This window comes from Lontra canadensis, unplaced genomic scaffold (assembly GCF_010015895.1).
Source record: "Lontra canadensis isolate GAN:19392208 unplaced genomic scaffold, GSC_riverotter_1.0 scaffold41, whole genome shotgun sequence".
Lineage (NCBI taxonomy): Eukaryota > Metazoa > Chordata > Mammalia > Carnivora > Mustelidae > Lontra > Lontra canadensis.
Window position 1 is genome coordinate 14,738,435 of NW_022631035.1, and position 13,463 is coordinate 14,751,897.

The window sequence follows — 13,463 nt, forward strand, 5'->3', positions numbered from 1 at the left end:
CAGAAAAAGTGAGAGAACTGGCCGACTTCAGAGCACCGAGGCGGTTTGGGACTCCTGCTCAGGTACGTCGCGCTCAGGCAGTGATTCAAGAAGGCAAACTGCTCATGGGGTCACGGGCCCAGTGCTAGATCCAGGCACTGAGGGAAGAGAGGAAGTGCTCATGGGGCGGACTATGAAACAAAGGAAGAAACCAGGAAGAGTAAAATCCTTTTTGTAAAAAAATTAGCCTGATAGGTAAAAAATATACAAAGTTGAAATTTGTTAAAGACACTGATAACAGGAAGAAAGACAACTCCAAACCAGTATCTGTTCCCACTTAAGTGCTAACATGACACAGACACACAGCGCCGCCTAGGGCAGCAGACAGATAAGAGACATCTGGGGCAGATGAACACAAACACAGCCAGGGCCTGCAATGCTCATTAACACAACAGCTGACAAACAAATATACAGAAAATTTTAATGGAGGAACCAAAGGAGAAGAGAAAAGGAGAGAAAATCTTAAAACTCAGCCCTGGGCTGAGGAGGCGCCACACAGCACTGAGTCTGGCACAGACAGCGATGGGACGACCGGCCAGGAACTCCTAGAGCAGCTTCTGGTAACAGCGGTGCAAAGCAATGAGAGACATACTGGCCACCAGAAACACATTTCTTCTTACTTTGGGGATGGGGCAGAGGCAGGAAACACACAAGCCCCCGCCTTGTGGGCAAGGTGCTGCCAACGCTACACTCGGAGTATCTCCAGGCAGTTGTTGTAGCAGATGGCAATCCAGTCGGGCTGAGTCGATGCCCACTGCACGTTGTTGATCTCTCCCTCAGCTGTGTAGGCCAGGATCGGGTCCTCGATGGCCCGGGGCATTTGCTGGATGTCCCAGATGAGAGCCTGGTGATCATCCGCTAGTGACAGAGAAAGCCAGCAGCAAGGTCACAACTCAGGCAAGGAGGAAATCGGTCCCCGCATTCGAGGTGGGCGGAGGGATCACAGTTTACAAAGCACTTGCTCACCAAGATCCCAGCGAGGGAGGTTTTATTTCAAGCCCCTGTTTTATAGATGAAGAAACTGAGACTCAGAAATGTTCAGGCACTTGCCCCAAGCCATAGAGCGATGCAGCCAGTACACAGCGGAGCCAGGACTCAGAGCAAGGCCTCTGATGTGTCCCAGGGCCCCAGTCACTGCAGCAGAGTGAGGATGGCAGAATGGGACCCAGAGGGGCACCTCTTACCTGGGGCAAGCATCAGGAAAGGACCAGGGGATATAAAAATTATCCCCAAACAAGTCATCTGCAGCCACTTAAAGTACCTGAGTGATTAAAAATCCCTCTCTGATGATTCAGTTTAATGGGATTTTACCCCATATCATGAACTTCTATACTTCGATGAGGTGTTACGTAGATGAGGTGAAATGCTGAGTGGACATGTGCTCTTAAAAACAAATTTCCCTAGAAAAGCTACCTTCTTCGCCCTGGGAAGTACCAGAAAGAAGGTAACCACCTCAAAAAAAAAAAAAAACTTAAGCACATGAAAAAGGACTGGAAGAAAATATATCCAAATGAGAACAGTGGTACTATGAGGCTGGCAGAGTTATGAACTATGTTTACTTTTTACCAGTCGGTGAGTGATCTGTAATGTGGTCATTCACTTTTAATCAAAACAGTAAGTCCTTAGACTTAAGGGAAGAAAAATAAAAAGGCAACGACCTTCAATATCACAGTGTCCCCTGATCCCATCAGCCCATCCTGATGTGAAAACCTGTCTCTGATACACAGGAGATCTGAGGAGCCTAACAGGCCATGCTCACGTGGGCAACACTGGCCTCGTGCCATGGCCATATAACCCAGACGAGGTACAAGATGCCTTTCCTAGGGACAATCTCTGTCAGGGGCTCTGGGGAGCTGTTTGCAATGCTCAGCACATTTACAGCACTAAGTTCCTTCTCCTCAGCGCCCCTCTCAACCAAGCACATTCTCCAGCCACAGCTCCTTCAGCTGAAGGGACTCTGGACAGGTACAACACACACAGCAGCAAGCAGGACAAAGGAAGCCACCAGGAGCAGAAGACAAACTTCTACTGGAGGACACTGGTACCATTCCTCAGGAACAAGGACCATACCATTTTTTTCTTCCTTCTCCCACCCTTCCCTAGCCACACCCCTGGGAAAAAAGAAGGCAATCATGAAGGAGTCAGCCCACAACCTGAGGTGCAGAGGAAGGCAGAAGGCCCCTAACTGCTCCTCAGTGACATACAGGCATGGGGAGACGGCCAAAAACAGGAAAAGGTTCATGCCTTTCAAATGAATACTAAAATAGTGCAAAACCACCAAACTACTCTGCTCCTCTGGCTTCATAATGAGCAAGGAAATGAGGATGTTACTTATGAGTGAGGAAAGGAGAAAGTATGTTAGAAAGAAACCCAAGGCACCAAAAATGAAAAAGATAAGAAGCAAAACATCATGGGATGAGAGTGGAATTCTGTCTGTATAAAATAAAGGGGCAGACTTTCGTATTGGGGGGGTATGTGGAGGCATGTACCCACATAAAAAGGTCTCAAAGGAGACACGCTGTTGTCAGAAGTCACCAATGGAGAGTGGGACTGAGGTGGACATCGGACAAGAAGGAGAAAAGATGACTTTCACCTTCCTATTTTATATACCTCAGTATTATTTTAATTTTTTAAAGGTTTTATTTATTTATTTGACAGAGAGATCACAAGTAGGCAGAGCAGCAGGCAGAGAGAGCGGGGGAAGCAGTTTTCCTGCTGAGCAAGGAGCCCAATGTGGGGCTCGATCCCAGGACCCTGGGATCATGACCTGAGCTGAAGGCAGAGGCTTAACCCACTGAACCCCCCAGACTATTTTAATTTTTAATAATAGACTTACATTATGCCTAGAATAAAAGCACACTGCCAGGATATTTTTAAGGGGTACTCTTTTTGGTCCAGCAAATGGTAAGGTGGGGACTATAAGTCTCACCCCACTGATCAAGCCATGCAGGGCCTTCAACACCTCCAAAGACTATTGCAAGGCAGCTCTGTCTCCCCAGGAGTGCCAACCTTGGCCATTCCCAAACATTCTGTTCCATCTAAGAGACACTGCCCCCCTTCTCCAGAGTCCTGGATTGGAGTCCTCTGGGCCAACGTGGATTTCAAGAAGGCACAGCCTACAACTGATACATGATGTAAACAGTGCAGGACAGGAGCTCTGCTACCACTGAGGGTACAGGATCTTCTGGATATGTGGACTACTCCAATTTCACAAGTGGAGGGAGGCTCTCTGTTGAGCTACTTTGCTAAATCTCTCAAACCACCCTTTGGAAATAGCAATGATTACAGTTCTAAGGAGACAGAGGGAGACCTCCTCCCCTCGCCCTCCCTGTGGCTTGTCCCCACACCCCGCCACCATGATTACCTGCGGTACAGATGTGGCAGGATGAGTGTGGGGCCCAAGCGATGCCGTTGACACATGCTCGGTGGTTGTTCAACCTGGCGACAGGTGTGCAGGGGACTCGGACATCCAGAATCACTACCTGCAGAAATAATAAGTGAACGGCTCAGGAACTTCAGGGTGTAACGGGAAAACAAACAAGACATTACACAAGGAAAACATAATTCTAAAGCATAACATGTTCATTTGTGGATTTAAGACCATTAGAAGCAGAGGGTCTTGGGCCCAAAAGCAGCTATAGGATTGAGGAAAAAGACAAGACTAAAAGCAAAGACGCAGGCAGTTTGTCGTCTATGTCTTAAGCAATGTAGGGCATTTAGACTGATAAGGAAGGGGAGAAGTAGGAGTAGGTAACATGAGTTTGGATAATAGGACCAGGTCCTGTTTGGTGCTTGTACTAAGAATTCCGCGCATGCTCAGTGGACAGAATGAGAGGCCTCTCCCCACAACCCCCAAAGCAGAATTTGAAATGTAAGAAGTCTGAAGTACCAGCTTCCCCAAAAGTTAATCACTGCTTCATCTCCACCCACACTTCATTGCTTTTATTAAGAAACAGGCCACGAAGAGTTGTCATTTCTATGTCTGTTCGCTAAAGCTGGAAGAATTTGTCCAGACCACCGAAGAGGAAAAGTGCCTGGTTCAGCACCATAAGCACATATGATTCGGTCTGCTTTTCAGACACTGCTTTTCTTGGCTCCAACGCCAATGCTCCAAGTTTTTATTAAAAAGTTCTTAACACACAGTCCTTGTTTTAGACCGGGCTTACTCAGTCCCAGCGTTGCTGACATTTTGGGTCAGATCATTTTTGAGCGGGGTTGGGGGTACTCTTGTATGCGGGATGTTTAGTAGGCCCCCTGGCATTCGCCCACCAGATACCAGCAGCACTGCCACCTGCCCCCAAGTCGCGGCAATCCAAAACGTCTTGACGTTTTTAAAACTCCACTGGAGAGGAAACTGCCACCGGCCGAGAACCACTCTTCTAGCAGCCCTCACTGGTGCCACAGACAGGAGGCCATGCCGTGGGCAGCCCAGAGCAGGGTACTCACCTCCATTCCATCCATGGCCATGGTGGCCAGGTAGTTAGGGTCCTGCTTGTTCCAGCAGAGGCGAAGCAGTGGGTGATGCTGTGGGTCTTCGTAAATGATGGTGCTGTGTTCTAGATGACGAAGGTCAAACATCCGCACCGAGCCATCAGCGCCCACAGAGGCAAACATGTCCCGGCCACCCCCAGCCCGACTAAATGCAATATCATAGACCTGTTGATGAATAAGAAGCTTCAGTCAGATTCAGATCCGGGACCTTCTTTTCCTGTACCAGGGACCTCTATCATCCCTACTTCCCCTATACCCCCCTCATGACACAGAAGAAGGTCAAGACAGCCAAACGGTATCTGTGAGTTCTGGCGCCTGAGACCTCTAACCTCTGTGACTTTCTGCTACGCAAACTGGCTGGCTTCCTCCTGCATTCCTGCTTTCTGAGTCTGTTTCCTCCAACCTTTGTGATAAGACAAAGAGCAGAAACCCTGCTGAGCTGCAGAGCACAGGGAGGAGCAAGTGTTCCGTATGGGGTCAGCCAGTGGCTGTCCTCTGCCACACTACAAAATCCACACGTCTGTTTCCTGGGCCATGATGGCTTTCGTTTGTGTGTGATCAGAGACAGACCCATGCCCACATTAAGGCCACTGATTTGAGAGGTGGAAGCAGCCCTGCTGTGGCGCTTACTAACAGCCACTCGGGTTCTGCTGTGAAACCTGGACCTGAGACTCATTTTCATGAAAGAAGTAAGAGCAGTTTCAAATCATGGGACACTCAGGGGTTCCTGTCTTCACAAAGAGGTTTGGGACCACTCTCTTGTCCTAGGACATGCTTTATTTCTTCTCCCAGTTGGTTTGTATTCAGAAGTGAGTCAATTTAGGTTTTGAATCATTGTTTTCTACATTACCTCCTGCAAACACTGCACACTAATATCCATGAGAAAACAGAGGCAGAAGGCAACAAAGAGCCTCAGAGAAAGAAAGGGATGAAGAGAGACAGACAAAGCCAGAGCCAGAGCGAGAGAGAGAAAAACTGAAAAACCAGTGCCAAAGATCTCCTGGGGTCAAAGATAGCGACAGCTGACTTCTAAGACGACACAGTGGCATCTCTCACTAAATACTGGGACTCTAGCCTCCTTGAGGTTCTGCCTACTAAGGGACATTGCCAAAGGAACATCTATTTTTATGTGACCTCATAAATTCCTTTTCCTCTGGCTGACTATGAAATCACGCTTCTCTTTCTATGGTTGGAACTAAGAGTGGTTCAAAAGCGAACTGGGCCAGTCATCACAAAGAGGCCTGACAGATCACAGCTCCGTCCAGCACCGTCCAGCCATGTTAGGGCATAGGTGTATTTACAAGATGTGTTGCCCACAGGCTGGCTGCCAAGAACTCCCAGGGACAGGGACACCATGGCTGCCCTGCTAAGTGCTTAGATGCCACAGGCAATGTGGCTAAATATGTCAAGCTCTCTCAGCTCCTTCCTCTGTGCTCCATTTGGGCATTTCCTCCTAAACCAAGGGAAGGTGACAACTCCTGGATATATATTTCCCTCCTCTACACCCAGCCCTCTGGCAGGCAGCAACAAGGAAGAGCCTCCAAACAAGTCTCCACTTTGACAGAGACGTGGACTGAGGAAGAGCAAAGATCTAGCAGGTGTCATTGTGTCTCTGAGAGCCACCCTCCCAGGTCTATTTCTTCAAGGCCAGGGTGCTGGCCCAGGGCCCGTCTGCCATTATCCATCCCTGGCCCTTGCCCTAGGGAGAAGCTAAGGTATTTCTCATTCCCTCTCTCTGTACCCTCAAGTTTCTTTGCCAATGGCTGTGCCCCCTCCGTGGTTGTATCCTGGGGAGACCCAGCCCCTGGGCTCCAGGAACCCTGTCTCCTCCCTTTGCCCCTCTGGCCTACAGGCAGCAGCAGCTTCCTGCTCCTATTCTCCACATGACCTCACCGTTGCCAGTGTGGCTTCCCAGCTTCACCATCATCTGTGTGAGCATTGCCCTAGGTTAAATCCCAAGTTTAAATATTTAGAGTAGTTGCAGTCTTCTGGGATGGACCCTGACAGAGAAGAGCTAACGAGGTTGTCACAGAACTAAAATGTAGCAACCTGTTCCACTTGATGTCAAGAGGGTTTCCAGAAGTTCCTTACTGGTCCTCTCTGTCGGACAAACTCTTCCTTTGCCCCTTGGCTTAGCAGCAGCTAAGTTGAGCAATCTTATAACAGAGCTTACCCTGAGGAGCACAGAAAGCCAAAGACCAATCCCTTTCTAAGAGTGATAACCTGGTCACCATCTTCCCATTCTGAGGACCTCAAGTGTCTGACCTGAGGTCAAGGCGTTCCTTTTATCTGTACTAATACTCCTTGCCGAGCAGGGTAAGGGAGAAAAGAAAAAGAAACATGACCCACAGGAAATCAGAGTACAAGAAACATGCAGTGACTCTGGGAGAAAAAAAATTTATGACCAGTTTCCAAAAGCTCTCCTCAGAAGAATGCTTTGATCAAAACACAATCACAAATAACTCTCCTCGGCTTTTCCAACAAACACAGGAGAAACATCACCATGAAAATAAACCATATTCCATTCCAGATTGTATTGAAAGTATTAAGGAACATACTAGAATTTCATAAAACAAGTTGAGAGAAAGAACGATGATTTAGGTTTGTCTGCCAAGAAATTTTCCCTCTTCCTGGTTTCCCCCACTTCCCTCCCTTCCAAAAAGTAAATATATTTCAAGGTAAGTGTTATTTTTCAGTCCCATCAGGTCCACTAAGAGAGTTCATTATTACAAAACAGCAATCTCTGGCACAAAAACTATTATGTAGATTAGGTTGCTTGTATCAGCCAAAAAAACACGTTAGTTTACAACTGTTGTTTTTCGCTGTTTTGACATGTTACCATTTTCAGTTTCAACAAGACATCGGCATTATGATTTTCCACATACTTTGCACAACAGTGAGAGGGTGGTCTGACCTCGAACTGAAGGCACAGAAAGCAGCTGAGGAAAGCAGAAAGAGGAACAGCATCATTACCTCCTTGTCATGCGCGATCAGTTGGGTCTTCACATGACCAGACACAAGATTCACTCGCCCCAACACCTGCCCTGTCTCCAGCCCCCAGATGGTACAAGTCGTATCAATGCTGGAGGTACCTGGAAACAACCAGTGCAAGTCAGTGGCTGACAGGAGTGAGGCTTCCCTCCTTGCATCTACTGCTCTGTGTAACCCAGGAGACGACATGCCACAGATACTTCCTAGGCAACAAGAGTCAAGTATTCAATCCCTACCCCAGGACCTCAGACTCTGCTGACTGGAGAGACAAGATATACACACATGGGAAGCTCAGATCCATACGAGGAATTAATAACTACATTTCATATTTGGCCTCTTTCCCTCTGGCCCGTTTTAGGCTGATCCATGGACCGCAGGCCCAGTGTTTTATCTGAGGAAATGCATCTCTGCTTCTTCAAAAAGGAATACGTACCCCCTTGCTCCCTTACCTAACAGATAAGGATCCACCTCATTCCAGTCAAAGGAAGTTAGAGGAGCACAGAAATCTGAGTTCTTGTTATTGTTTAGCAAACATTCCAGCCGGGTTTCTGTTTCACCAACCTGAAGGAACAACAATTTTTAAAAATCAGCCAGTCTTATCTTCACAGAAAACTTCTAAAAGCTCTGTTTAGACAATATATCATTAAACAGAAGACACAGGAGAAAAACATTATTATCCTAGAGTAATAAAATCCAGAGGAACTCCTCCAAATGCTACTTCTTTCCAAGCTTTCTCCTCTGGCCCGCTTTGTTTTTCCCAATTCTCACCCCGAGGCATTCCTAGAGGAGCAGTCTCCTCACCTTGTCCGACCTGGAACCTCTGCACCCTGCCTGGCACTACTCCGGGCCAGAAGAGACGCCGCTGCAGACGCGCTCAGCCGAGAGAGGAGGTGAGGCTCCATGGTCCACTCACACACTCAACTAGAATCAACGGCCTGGTACTTTGTTTTTAAATTACTCCAAAATATCTTGGCTATAGACAGAGTAACAAGCCTCAAGCATCCTCCCGCCTCCTACCCACCCCACCCGCAGAAGGTTCTCTTCATTTCACCAGGTTCACTGAGCCTCTCAAGTTTCCATGGCTGACTGTAGCCTGACCACAGCAGGACTTCAAGGAATCCTGGCTAGATTTACTGGGGAATCTGCTGAACCAATAAAGGTCATTCCAGAATCACTCCCATTTGCTTCTCCTGGGCTACAGGGACACTTGCAGCCTCCAACCCCAGTCAGTTCTGCGACTCCATGATGCTTAGTAACAGCTAACATGGAGAAAGCCCATCAGTCTGGCCGCTGACTGAACACCTGCTCACCCTCCACACACGAAGATAGTCGCCACTTGTCGCCAGTAGGTCTGGATAGACGCCTTTTGTGTCGGGGATCCACATGAGCTTTGTCGTGGGGTACGGATGGTCAAAAGTGTTTCTGCAAATAAACTCCGAACTCTCTTCATCTAAACCAACAAGCTGGACCTGTAAAACAACCAAAGTGAGCCATGGAGAAACATTTGTGTTTCTGGAGCAGTATCGAATACCTCAGATCCTTCCCCCTACCTCCCAACGCCTCACCTAGTCCTGTACTTAACACAAAAGCATGTGTCAAAGGAGCCTTCAAGAAAACAAACCACTGGGGCACCTGGGCGGCTCAGTTGGTTAAGGGTCCAACTCTGGATTTCGGCTCAGGTCATAATCTCAGTCAGGGTTGTGAGACTGAGTCCCTGCATCAGGCTCTGAGCTAGACCCGGAGGCTGCTTAAGATTCTCTCTTTCTCTCCTTCTGCCCCTCCCTCCACCCTCTTCCCCAGAAAGAACCCAAACCGACTGTAAGTGGCAAAAAAGTGGTTGCCACTGACGGCAAAGTTCCCTGGTTTCCAGCCACGTTTTCTTAAGAGTTGATTTGGACCAATATTAACTTCCATTCTTTTTTGTCAAACTCAGTCCGGCTCAGTGAGAAATGCCACTCGGTATATAGTTGTTTATTGATATCCACTGACTGGAAGATGGAATGGAGGAATTTTTGGTAAAGACCCATAGGAAGTGGATAAGCACCAAACCAGACGGTGGAAAAACAGAATTCCTACTACTGCTGCCTAACTTCAGTCTCAGATACCACTGTCTTCCTGCCTTTTTTTTTTTTTAAACAATTTTATTTAGGTACGGCTGCATGCAGTAGAAGTCATTTAAGTGTACAGTTCAATGACAAAGAATGTGTACATGCACAAAGGTATACAGTTGGGAAACCCCTCCCCATGGTAATTAAGATACCGAACATTTCTATTACCCCAAAAAGTTCTCTTGGGTTCCTGTGCAGTTAACCCCATACCCGTAGCCTCAAGCAACCACTGATCTGTAGTTCTGGCCTTTCTGTAACACCATACAAATGAAATCATATGGTCATGAGTCCTGGGACGGCTACTTCAGCACAAAGCTCCTGAGTTTCGTCCACATTACTGGGTGTATCAATAGCGCCTTCCCTTTCATTGCTGAAAACACTGCATTATGTGGAAACACTATAATTTATGTATCCATTTACCAGCTGGTGAACTTTTAGGTTATTTCTAGTTCGGAACCATTATAGATATTGCTATGAATACTTATGCATAAGTTTTTCTTGGACAAGCTTTCATTTCTCTTGGGTAGACAACTGAGAGTAGAACTACTGGGTCATGTTGTAAATGTAGGTTTAACCTGATTAAAAGACAAATGGCCAACTGTTTTCTGAAGTAGCTGTGTCCTGCATTCCCACTATATTCCACTCCTCTAACATAGGAGAGGTCCACACCCTCCACATCCCTGGTCAACGCTTGGTGTTGCCAGCTTTAAAAAAAAAAAAAAAAAATCATTCTAACAGGTGTATAGCAATATATTAAATTGCATTTTCTTACTAATGATACTGTGTATCTTTTCATATGCTTATTCTCCACTGAAGCCTGTTCAGATATTTTGTCCTTTAAAAAAAAGGCGGGGATGGCGCCTGGGTGGCTCAGTGGGTTAAAGCCTCTGCTTTCGGCTCAGGTCATGATCCCAGAATCCTGGGATCGAGCCCCACATCGAGCTCTCTGCTCAGCAGGGAGCCTGCTTCCCCCTCTCTCTCTGCCTGCCTCTCTGCCTACTTGTGATCTCTCTCTGTCAAATAAATAAATAAAATCTTTAAAAAAAAAAAAACTTGGCTTTTTAGACTCAGAAAAATTGGGCAGAGAGTAGTGTTCCCATGTACCTCCTGTCCCCACACGTACACACCACATCCACTATCTAAGCACCAGCACCAAAATGGTACATTCGTTCAAATGATGAATGTACACTGATACATAATCACCCAAAGTCTATAGTTTAGAGTTCACCCTTTGTGTTGTATGATCTGTAGATTACGACATGTATCCACCAACGTGGAATCATATAGAACAGTCTCATTTCATTCTTTACCAGGCTGTTTTCTTTTTTTTTTCTTTTTTTTTTTTTTTAAAGATTTTATTTATTTATTTGACAGACAGAGATCACAAGTAGGCAGAGAGGCAGGCAGAGAGAGAGAGAAGGGGAAGCAGGCTCCCCGCTGTGCAGAGAGCCCGATGCGGGGCTTGATCCCAGGACCTTGAGATCATGACCTGAGCCGAAGGCAGAGGCTTTAACCCACTGAGCCACCCAGGCGCCCCCAGGCTGTTTTCTTATTTACTGAGTTCTGAGAGTTCTTTGCATATTCTGGATACAAGCCCCAGTTATGTGTTTTGCAACTATGTTTTCAGAGTCTACAGCTGTTCCATCATTTTCTTTCAGTGTTTTTTGAAGAACAGAAATTTTATTTATTTTTAAAAGTTTTATTTACTTAAGTAATCTCTACACCCAACGTGGGGCTCAAATTCACAACCCGGAGATTGAGTCATGTATGCTCTACAGACTGAGCCAGCCAGATGCCCCAAAGAACAGAAATTGTAAATTTTGAGGATGTCTGTTTATCGTTGCTTTTTTTTTTTTTTTTAACTAAAGGTTTTTGTGTCCTTGCTAGGAAATCTTTGCCCCACTCCCGGCCACAAATTTTTTCTTATGTATTCTTCTAAAAGTTTTGTAGTTTTAGGCTTTACATTTAAGCCATGATCCATTTCAAGTTAATTGCATTGTACGATGTGAAGTATGAATCAAGGTTTGTTTTTTTTACATATGAATGTCTGACTGTCCCAGCATCATTTGATAAAAACTATCCTTTCTCCTTTGAATTACTTTGGCCACTTTGTTGAAAATCAACTGACCATGTATTTGTGTATCTATTTCTGGACTCTCTATTTTGACCTATTGATCCATAAGCCTATCTATTTACCAGCACCACACTGTCTTGATTATAGCAGCTTTCTAGTGAAGTCCTGAAATCAGATGGTATGAGTTCTTAAACTGTTTTTTTTCCCCCCAGAATGATTTAGCTATTCCATACATTTGCTTTTCTATGTAAATTTTATTTTATTTTATTTTATTTTTATTTTATTTTTTATAAACATATATTTTTCCCCCCAGGGGTACAGGTCTGTGAATCGCCAGGTTTACACACTTCACTGCACTCATCATAGCACATACCCTCCCCAATGTCCATAATTGCTTTTCTATGTAAATTTTAGAACCAGCTTGCTAAATTCTACCAAAAGCCTGCTAGGATTTGGCTTGGGATTGTGTTGCACCTACAAATCAGTCTGGAAAACTCTCTTAACAATAATGAGTTGTCTAGCCCATAAACAGCATATTTCTCCTTTTATTTAGGCTTTAATTTCTTTCAGCAGTGTTTTGGAGTTTTCAATGTACCAGTCTTCCATTTTTTTTCATTAACTTTATTCCTAAGTGTTTTTTATCCTATTATAAAAGAAATTGTTTTAAAAATTCCATTTCCAGTTGTTTATTGGCACTATATGGAACTGACTTTTGTACATTAATATTGAATTCTGTATCTTTGGTAAATTAGTTATTAGTTTTAACAGCTTCTTTGGTAGCTACCTAAGGATTTTTCTATGTATATTTATAGATCTTGCCACCCATGTCTTTTAAAAACTTCATAATGACTAAGTCTAAATATTCATTTTTACGGAACACCTACAGGCTTTCAAAGATCAAAAAATATAATGTGTTAGGGGAGATGATGTATGAAGATGTAAAAGGAGAAGAAAACCCACTGTCCTAAAACACAATAACAATGCCCTAAGATAGCAATAAACGTGATATCACAGGTAATACATGATAAGCTGCTCATTTATAACATAGATAACTGGTAACAGTTTAGAAGAAAGCAGTAATTCAAAGGAAAAGTAGGTAGGACTTGAGCAGTCTTCAAAAGTGCATGGAAAGGTTCTGGGGAGGCAGAGAAGAAAGGGACGGCACCCCAGGCAGATGGGAGAGAAGGAACAAATCAATGTACTAAGGCAACAAACTAAATGACCTAGCTGGTGGCAGCATGAAAACCTGTTTGAGAGGAACTATCTGAGAGAACAGTGCGGACAGGGCTGGGAAGGTGTGCCTGGGGCAGGCTGCAGAGCCCTGAAAGTAAACTGAGGACCTAGGTGGGCTTTCCCCTGTGAAGGTGTCTGAGAAGGTGGCAGGAGGGCTATGAGGCCTTGGAAGTAAGAGTATGAGGCCTGGTAATGCTGGGCAGGACTGTTTGCCAGGCAGAGGGCTCAGCCCAGAGACCCACAGGAGAACTGGAAAAGGTTAAGGGCCTATGGTGATAGATAGTGAGAATGGCAAGGGACAACCACAGGTGGCCCAAAGGGGGATTTTTGACCAAATGAACAGTTCTTTGAGAATTCAGAATTTTCCAGAAAATAATGCATAAAGAAGGAAGATTCTAGATGGAACAGTGAAAATCTGCATCAACCCTCCTGGGGGAGGAAGGAGAAAACAGATAAGAGGTTAAATTTGTGGGCTCCTTGGGCAGAGTAAAGAATAAGCCTCTCATACAGATTTTGAGCCAGATATT

General features: G+C 45.4%; 1 protein-coding gene across 1 annotated transcript in view; it reads right to left on the reverse strand.

The window, feature by feature from the left end:
• The window catches only part of DCAF7 (DDB1 and CUL4 associated factor 7), a 32,516-nt gene that overhangs the window by 3,842 nt on the left and 15,211 nt on the right, over positions 1-13,463 (reverse strand). The window contains exons 2-7 of the mRNA XM_032870878.1: positions 8,832-8,990; positions 7,971-8,082; positions 7,504-7,622; positions 4,486-4,695; positions 3,404-3,521; positions 660-897 (exon numbers count right to left, since the gene is read on the reverse strand). Of these exons, the coding sequence (XP_032726769.1) occupies positions 725-897; positions 3,404-3,521; positions 4,486-4,695; positions 7,504-7,622; positions 7,971-8,082; positions 8,832-8,990 (891 nt within the window). The 3' untranslated portion in view covers positions 660-724. The remainder of the gene's footprint in view (positions 1-659; positions 898-3,403; positions 3,522-4,485; positions 4,696-7,503; positions 7,623-7,970; positions 8,083-8,831; positions 8,991-13,463) is intronic.